The sequence below is a fragment of the Danio rerio genome, chromosome 18, assembly GCF_052040795.2.
Source record: "Danio rerio strain M-AB ecotype USA chromosome 18, GRCz13ab, whole genome shotgun sequence".
Taxonomy (NCBI): Eukaryota; Metazoa; Chordata; class Actinopteri; order Cypriniformes; family Danionidae; genus Danio; species Danio rerio.
This window is the reverse complement of record NC_141038.1, coordinates 22,245,270-22,255,265: the sequence shown is the minus strand read 5'-3', so window position 1 is coordinate 22,255,265 and position 9,996 is coordinate 22,245,270. Positions and strand designations below refer to the sequence as shown.

The 9,996-nt window shown below is 33.5% G+C and overlaps 1 protein-coding gene across 2 annotated transcripts in view; it reads right to left on the bottom strand.

Moving 5' to 3' along the window:
* Nucleotides 1-875: 875 nt before the first annotated feature.
* The window catches only part of cftr (CF transmembrane conductance regulator), a 47,003-nt gene continuing 37,882 nt past the window's right edge, over nt 876-9,996 (bottom strand). The window contains exons 22-27 of one of the 2 annotated variants that reach the window (XR_015514346.1): nt 9,642-9,869; nt 6,613-6,768; nt 6,441-6,530; nt 3,160-3,332; nt 2,955-3,060; nt 876-1,527 (exon numbers count right to left, since the gene is read on the bottom strand). Coding sequence is in view for 1 of the 2 variants with exons in the window: in NM_001044883.1 (NP_001038348.1) it covers nt 1,315-1,527; nt 2,955-3,060; nt 3,160-3,332; nt 6,441-6,530; nt 6,613-6,768; nt 9,642-9,869 (966 nt within the window). In the remaining variant the exon portion in view is untranslated. 2 annotated transcript variants of the gene reach the window in all.

Below are 9,996 nucleotides of genomic sequence, written 5' to 3'. Positions count from 1 at the left end.
TCTTGGGGTTTCTTTTAACAACCGCTAATGCTAACATATTGTCCACAAAATCACTTTAGCTTCTGGGTTTTCATTCTGCACAGCTAATGCTAAAATCTTCCTTAAATCCTCTCAGCTTTTTGGTTTTCCTTCGACCACACAGCTGATGTTAACATTGCGTTTGCAGCTAATGCTAGTTATAAACATTCCCATATCTTGGGGTTGCTTCCACACAGCTAATGTTAACCTTGTGTTTATGTAAGGTACCTCAGCCTCTGATTTCTTTCTACAAACAACTAATACTAAACAGTGTTTGCAGTGGATGCTAGTTTATACTGTTTATAATTAGCAACTCTTGGGTTGACTGTGTAAATATTGGTTTACATGTAGTTGGGTTAATATGCGTAAATGCTAACATTAGCATTGTCTTACTATCTTAACCCTTGGAATTTCTTTTTCAACACAGCTAATGCTATATCAAACCAGCTCCTGGGCTTTCTTTCTTCACATGCTGTAGCTAATGCTAACATTGTGTTTGATTGACCTCAAACTAATTCAGCTGGAATCGTTTACCTGCTGTGTGTACGTGTATTTTATGTAATTTATGAGGACGCAATTTTGTATAATGATGACACAGGTAAGACGAATTATGAGGTATTACAGAGTTGAGGTGGTTTATAAGGACATTCCTTGTTCCTTGTAATTTAAAAGATAAAAACATACTAAACATGGTCATAGGGCAAGTCATTTTACAGTAAAAAATACATTATGCCAATCGGTAGTCCTCATAAATCACAAAACCTACCTGTGAATGTGTGTTCTCTTCCCTCAAGCTTCCCATTATAACACAAGGTCACTTAAGATCATATTGTGGCAAAACAACAAAAACAAGTGGATCACAGTCTTTAAAAATATATTTGTTTCACAGACGAAGACTTATATTTACCTATATATATACTGTATATATTTACACATAAAAATATCACTGTTGTGTTCGCACATTTCCTAATTCACTTACAGAAATGAAACAGTAGAGTAACTGTTTTGCCATTTACATGATTCATATGAGTGCACTTTGGTGCCATCTCACGATAACTTAATAAATTAAACGTACATCCGAAGAAGAATAGATCTTATTTGATCTAAGAAAGGACAGACAAACTCGATTGTTTTTTTGTTTTTTTTACAATGTTCAGTTTTTCCTGGCCTCACTGTGTCCCATTGTGAGAGAATAAAGGAGTACCTCCATAACAAATGTCAAGAGTTTTGACGATAGATCATCCAATTTAATGTACCATTGGGTGACGGCCTGGGTCACTGAGTCTTTTGGAACGCTCAGAGGCGAGTGTCCTGGATGTTGTCCTCGGCCTCCTCCTGCAGGGTCTGCGTGACTGAGCTCAGTTTGGATTGAGGCGTCCTCATGCTGGAGTTTCGGCGAGGGAAGAGTTTGAGCCGCTCGGCTGGACTGATGGCCTGCTTTAGGTGACTGGTCTCATTCAGAAGCTTTTGGATGGAGTCGTAGGTCTTCACCTGACCCTTGTCCATCATCTGAAAGAGAAGAGGACAAACTATTAAAATAAGTTTTTAGTCTAATTCTCACCTAATTTACCTTAAATAATAAAAACATTTAAATTGTAATTTTTGTATTGTAATATAATAATAATTACATGTAAAATTCAAGTAAATGCAGTAATATAAACATACCACACGTTGAAATAGAAAAAAATAGTCAATGATGGGGTATATTTAAGATTAAAAAACAATAAAACTATTAATATTATTAACAATTTAATACAACTTAAAGATATTTATTTTAAAATATGGAATCAATTTGATACTTTACATTCAAAGCAATATAAACTATTCTTGCAATTAAAAATCTACTTTTTATATTTTAATTTTAAATTTGAGTATAAATACAATAAAAGCATTATTGTTAAATTAATTAAAAGTTAAAATAGCTTTCTATTTTACAAATGCTTTTATAGGATAAAACAATAAAGTAATTAATTCTACAGGAAATGGCTAAATTGAAGAGGATAAGACTAATTTGGATTTAAAACTGAAGGTCAGTATTTTGTTTTGATTTATTTAATAATTTTTTTTAAAATAGTTTTATTTATTTTTGTATTCTTATTTACTTATTGTATTTATCTATTATTATTTTACTTTCGAACATATTGTTTGTATTTTGTATCTTTTATTGTTAATTGTTGTGTAAATGTTTTTGGACCAAAAATAAAAACCTTTAATATTGTGAAATATTAATACGATTTAAAAGAATCCATTTTATTATGTTTAAAAAACTAAATCTAATCTAATCTAAAATCTAAATTCAAAAATATATTAAATGCAGCAATAATATTGTGAGTAGGGTTGAGCCGATAGACACCACGATGCTGAGCCGGCATCGCTATCCTCTGCCCCGCCCCCAACCCGCTCGTGAAAAATACACACGATCAGGTAATGTCACAGCGTCAGTACACTGCTTCAGTCTTTCGCTTTAACGCTTGTACTTATTATTTTTTTTGTGAAAACGTCAGATACTGTTAGTTGGTTGCTGTTGATTGTGAACCTTTTAACCAACCAAGTTTGTTGACGTCATTATAACAACACAGATCACTCTGCCTATTCATCTTGTGGAAAAAGTGATTGACAGTTGGTAATTTGTGTTTAACTTCTCTTTATTAATTTATGATTTGGTTATAAGTGAAACATAGGCCATGTAGGTCAGGTAGTTGAAACGGTTACACATAAATAATAAATCGCTCATCATGATGTTTCACATTATACATCGTACGATGCCAAATTGGTCGACATCACCCAACTCTAATTGTAAGCTATTCAATTTAAATTCCTTTCTATTTTAAATAACTTTTTAAAAATAAGCTTAAAAATGATTGCAGAGGAATAAATCATGTTATAATTAATACTGAAATCAGTCACAATTTTGTATGAAATAAATCAGCGCTCACCAGGAAAGACTGGCACTCGAGCAGCGGCTCCACTTTGTGTTCAGACAGTAATATAGTGCATGTGGAGAAAGACTGTCTCAGTGTCTTCTTCAGCACCTTTATTGTTCTGAAACGGGAACAAAGCACAGCTACTGTTATTTACCCTTCCACAAATTCTGCATACTTTGAACTTTACATGCAGTGGTGTTACAGAAGTTGAGCATACACAGGGTCGAGGTGAGCGCTGGGCTCATCCAGGAGGAGGATCCGGGCTCCGCTGAGGATAGAGCGAGCCAGGCATATGAGCTGTTTGTGGCCGTTACTCAGCACATAACCGCCGTACTCCAGCTGGAAGTCCAGTTTGTCTGGAAACTGCTCAATCACTGTCTTCAGACCCACCTTCACACACAAACACAGAAACAAACTGCTCACTCTCTTCATTGTAATTTAAAATGTTCTCGTCTGATGTGGGTGACTGGATAAAACAATACATTTCGATGTTTCCGTCTATTTGTTGGGATGTTTGGAGAACATTTGAACAACAAAAATTATGACCTCATTGCAAATTGTTTACTTATTTTAGGGTGAAAAATTGTTTGATTTGTTTAACAAATACTGGTTTATTTAACCCCTTACAATGTTCCTGTTTGATATGTTTGCACTATGTTGATCATTTTTGTTAAGTTATTTTATACATTATGATTTGTTTTGTTTAATTGATTGTATGGCTTCTTATTTGATTCGTTGTACATTAAGCATTTCTGGACATTATCGGTCTGTGAAAGATTACAATGGGATTGAGTTTGGCCTAAATTGTTATGTTTTTGAAAGGCAAATATAAATTAAAACAAAATCCTCACTCAAGATTTCCTGTCAATCGACTCAAAAAATCAAATGAAATGTTCTGGTCTTAAGTAATGAAAATGTAGTTATGAATTATAGCAGAATAATAATGACGAAAAAGCCTAATTTTTACCTAATGCATCAGATCAGGGGTGCCCAACCTCAGTCCTGGAGGGCTGATGTCCGGCAAAGTTTAGTTCCAACCCCAAGCAAATATACCTGGGCTAGCTAATCAAGCTCCCACTAGGCTTTCTAGAAACATCCTCGCAGGTGTGTTGAGGCAAGCTGGAGCTAAAACCTGTAGGACACCGGTCCTCCAGGACTGAGTTTGGACACCCCGGCATTAGATTGTGTCCATTTGTTTATGTTTTTGAGCTAAAAAATAGTGAATATTCAGCCTGATCTCATGTGGAAATGTAACTACTTTATGTTTTGTCAGTTTATTGGCTAATTTGTACCAGTTCAGTCATACGAAAATGTAAGATTTTGAAAAGGAGGTGTGGCATCCAACCCCGCCCCTAAACCCAACCACCATCGGGTGATGTGCAAATCATGCTAAGTTGTACGAATGAGATCCTACGAATTCATACAAATTAGCCATTAAATCAAAAAGTTAAGAATTGGTGTGAGATTGCGTTGGACTATTTGGAACTTTTTCAGAACTTTAAGAGATTTTAAATTGAATGGGTAATTCTCATTAAATGGTATGATCTCATTCATACATTTTAGTAAGATTTGCTCATCCACCAGAGCTATGGTTTGGGGGCACACCTGCTGTTAACAATCAGACTTTTTTGTAGGAATGAAACTGTGTGTATTCGTACAAATCTTTTATGTACTGTCCACTTTTCCTTATGAGTTCGGGATAAATATGCCACTATCCTTCAATAGATTCCACCCATTTGTCAGCTATTTTTTTTCTTTTATCATTAAATATTATTACATTTAGTATGAATTACATACAGTAGTATTCAGAGTTATTAGCCCCTCATTGTTTTTTTTTCTCTTTTAAATATTTCTTAAGGTATGTTTAACAGAGCAAGAAAATTTGACAGTATGTCTGATAATATTTTTTCTTCAGGAAAAAAGTCTTATTTGTTTTAATTTGGCTAGAATAAATTTAGTTTTTAATTAAAAAAAAAAACATTTTAAGGTAAAAATTATAAGCCTCTTTAAGCTATATATTTTTGGTTATCTACAGAACAAACCACTGTTATACAATAAGTTGCCTAATTACCCTTAGTTTAATAGTTAAGCCTTTAAATGTCACTTTAAGCTGTATAGGTGTCTTGACAAATATCTAGTCAAATATTATTTACTGTCATGATGGCAAAGATCAAATAAATCAATCATTAGAGATGAGTTATTAAGACTATTATGTTTAGAAATGTGTTGAAAAAAATCTTCTTTACGTTAAACAGAAATTGGGGGGAAAAATAAACAGGGCGGCTAATAATTCTGACCTCAGCTGTATATATAAGTGCATAAATGAATTCACCCCAAATTGAAAAGGAATATTTTTATCCTTTTCCCGTGAATATAGGAATATATTATATATCAGCGAATGTATTTTGGTGCATTTGAACAAAGCAAATTTATTATACAGATATAATTATTAAAATAATCATTTAGTCACAGAAAATCTTTAGAAATAGAAATAATACATTTAAATTCAAACAAAATATTGCAAACATTTTTTAAAAAATAACTTTTGTATATATTTTGTATATAACTTTAGTCTCTTGATTTTTCAGTGTTTATTTACTCTTTTTCCATAACATAAATTTGGGTGTACACATTTTTGGACCATTATTCTAAGTTGTTTTGTTAGATAAACTCCAGATTTGGCTTCAGTAGTGAATAAACTTCTGTATACTTTATGCACAAATAAAATATTGTATAGCATCCTAATACCAATATGGTTTTAAAAGATAGATTTGTGAGGTTTACTCATATCTGCTGAGCACTATATATAGACAGAATAAGTAAAAGTCATATGCTCATTATATTAAGCATACTTTCTCATTTTATTTTCATAAATGCCATTGGAAACATTAAATTAGACATTTCTATTTAATATGCTTGCTATGTATATAAACTCCCTTTTGTTAAATGTTATTTAATGTAAACACCAGGCATTTTCAATTTTACTACTAGCATTCATTCTGTTTCAGACCCAATGTTCTGGCTTTATTAAAGAGCGCATTGTGTTTTCTTTTAATTACAAAGATGTTTTAATGACATAAAATTCAAACACGGCTGTCATTAAGAAATCCCTACATTACGACTACAACAGAAAGAACAAGATGAACTTTGATTTCTGGTCCCGACATGACAGCATTTGCAGGCTAAGCACATAATTGCTGGTTCCTGAATAAGTCCAGGCTTTTCTCAATGGATAAAGCAGATGACCTCATGTTTTGCTTTTACGAACAATAAATAGGAAACCTCACACACCTCAAAATTGGCAGGTGCTTAAAATTACAACTTATTTAAAAAAAAAAAATGATCCCACACTTTACCACAGCTTGCGAAAACAGTCAAACATTTGTGAGAAAAACGTTTTTAAAATGACGATACATTGTACAAAATATAATGTACAATATATTATTTTAACAAGATAAAACAACTAGACACATGTTGGTGATCTGTTCAGACACCCACCTCCTCAACGACCCGCCACAGCTCTTCATCACTGTGACAGCCATAAGGGTCCAGGTTCATGCGTAACGGTCCCGTAAAGATGAACACTTTCTGTGGTGGCGCAGAAAGAGACATTTACAAAAATATAACGTAAGAAGTTATGAAGAAAGAGAGAGGGTGAAAGCACTGTTACCTGAGGCACTACACCAAAGGCTTTCCTCCATTTCTGAAGCGGCATTTTGTTCCAGTTGACCCCGTCGATGGAGATTTCGCCATCAGTATAAACCAGCTTCAGGAGAGCATTGAACAGAGAACTCTTCCCTGAACCTGTTCGGCCCAAGATGCCCACCTGGAAAAAAAACAGGACATCAATCAATTATTGTAAACACATTTGCATGCTGTGGATATTATATTAAATGTGCAAGAGCATCTGTATAACGGATGACTGAACTTTCCACATAGAAAATTTCACAAGAAAGGCCTTTTAAATATCCTTGAAAACTAGTGTGAAATTATTCTAAAAAATAATTGGAGTTTGAAACATTCTGGAAATTTCACCTCTGCTGGTGAAAAACTTTCACACTACCATTGATACAATGCAATGACATAATAAACTGTAAAAAACGCTGGGTTTCACACAATTGATTTTAGAATTAGAAATCAATTCATTTAACTTAATAGTTTTTAGAAATTAAAGTGGACTGAACATGAAACAATTAAGTTGTCCCCCCAAAAAAATCAAGAATTACGTTGATTCAGCTCATTTTAAATAAGTAGTTTGAAAAATCAGCAGAAATACTGTAAATCATTAAGTGTAGTGATGCACAGATATGCAACATTTGCAATATGCAATAGCCAAAAGTCAAAATGATGGCTTTTTCTTCTGTTATACCCCCAAAAACCACCAATTGACAGAATGTTTTTTTGGTCCATTGTCACATGTTATCCTTCTGAGTGCATTTCTAATTGAAAACACAGCTGACATGTTTTTCATGTTTAATACTGTACAGCTGCTTGTGTTAAACCAATCTACTGTATAAATTGTTACATACATGATGTGACTTGAATTCAGTTTCAAATCCACATAGTTAAAAAAAATAGAGGAATACATGTTAAAATGAACATGAAATCTTCAAACGCACAAAACAAACATATAGTGCTCAGCATAATTGAGTACACCCCATTTTGAAAATTAATATTTTTATCCATTTCTCAGTGAAAATTGGTAATATAAATTGGTGCATTGAAACAAAACAGATTTATTAAACAGATATTTTTTATTAAAATAATATTTTAGTCACCAAACATTTAGAAATTGAAAGATAATACAATAAATTTAAGCTAAATGTAAAAAAAAATACAACCTAAAAAAATTCTAATAATGTTTTTTATTTATTTTTTATTTCTCTTGATTTTTTTCTCTTTTTAAAATTTGTATTAAATGTGATCTAAAACATAAAAATTTGGGTGTACTAGTTTTTGGATCGCTATCGTAAGACAAGCTTTGTTAGACAAGCTCCAGATTTGGTTTCAGTACTAACTAATGTAACGTATATGCACAAATATAATATTGTATAGCTTCCTGTTAAAAATATGAATTTAAAAGATAGATTTGTGAGGGGGTTACTTAAATATGCTGAGCACTGTATTTACTATTATCAGCATTCCCATTCTTTCATAAACAGCAGATTCAAAGACTTTCAATGACTTAAAAAAAAAAAAATTAGATCAAGCACCTTTGTAATTTATACCTCCAGCACGTGTATTATTGTACCTAACATTTCACTTTCACTTAACATTTACATTAAAATGCGTGAGGAATGATGATGATGTTAAACTTTTTAAATTAAAATAAAAATGTTTTTAAATAGTCATGTTCAAAGAACTTTAATAAAATCTGTTGAATTCAGTACTAGTAATATTCAAATGTGGTTTCTGAAATGTTGATCAAATTTAGTTATTCGTCATAGTTTTTGAAGATCAGAGGTATCAAACTGGATTCCTGGAGGGCCGCAGCTTTGCACAGTTTTGCTCCAACCCTAATCAAACACAGCTGATTCAACTAATCGAGGTGTTCAAAAAAGGCTCGAAAACTTTGATTAATTGCAACAGCTGTGTTTGATTAGGGCTGAAGCAAAACTATACAAAGCTGCGGCCCTCCAGGAATCCAGCTTGAGACCTGTGATTTATTGTGATTTATTGTGATTGTGATTTAGGGGGGTTTAAATGTAATATTTGTAAATTCAGAATTTCTCTTTTTTTCATTCTGTTTTTGACAGCAACACAGTACAATTGTTAAAATAACACCATAAACAAATTAAGACTTCACATGCAAATACCTCTAAATGACATCTGAAATTTTCTCCTAAAATGAGCATTATCTTTACAGCTTCTTATGTTTATATATATATGAAGTCGTTATATCCATTAACGATGTTAAATTACGTTGATATTTGGTTGATTTTAGGTTGGGTTGGAAAGTGATTAAAATCTAACATCTAATAGATGTCATTGTGGTAATGTCCACACAACGCCAAGGTGCAACGTGATTAGATGTTGATATTTGGTTCATTTTAGGTTGGACGTTTGAACCCAATTTTTATTTCCAAACAAAATCCAATGTCCCCACGGCGTTGGGGTGCAACGTCAATATAACATCATGCTGATATCCAGTGCCTGCAGGGTACACACAAGATTCTGAGAAAAATGCTATTTTTAGAAGAAAATAACAAGCAGCATTGAGAGGTTTTTGCATCTAAACTCTCCAAATTTATTTTCACATTTAATTCAAGCATTTGTAAGGACCTCCAGTGTGTTTGTTTTTAAGTACTTTCCAGCATTTCAATCTAAATGTCTGAAATTCAAGTATTTTTAAGAAGTGTGTTATTCTTTCATTACTATTATTGATTTTTGATTCTTTGATACCACTTTTAAATAAGTGAAACTCCAGCATTAGCCCATAACAATCTAAGGTACAGGTCTCAAACTGGATTCCTGGAGGGCCGCAGCTCTGCACAGTTTTGCTCCAACTCTAATGATTATTAAGCAGGTGTGAGTTGGAGGTGGTTGGGGATAAACTATGCAGAGCTGTGGCCTTCCAGGAATTGAGTTTAAGAACATTGATCTAAGGCATAAATATGAACCCTTTCACAAATTGCACAGTTTGAAGAACAATTTACATGTGTGTTTTTATTTTCATTCTGTGAATTGCTTTATACATACCCTCTGTCTCCCCTCCGCACTGAAGGACAGGTTTTTGAGGACAGCGTGACCCGCTTCTGTGTATTTGACTGTTAAATTCCTCACTTCGATCTGACCGCGGTGTGGCCAGCTCGAGTCGGCCTGTGCATCGACGTTCTCAATAATCAGATCTGAGTCTTTGCCTTTGTCCGATTTGGGCGTCTCAGATGGAAGGTCAATGAACTTAAACACCCGGTCAACCGAACGCATCTGGAGGAAGAAGGATTAGAGGAGCCATGATGTAATTCAGGTCCACTGAGGTCTAATCTGCATGTGGTTTGTTTAGCCTTTAAATGATGCTTAGCCTCAGTGTTTGCGTGTGCCTGCGTATGTGCAC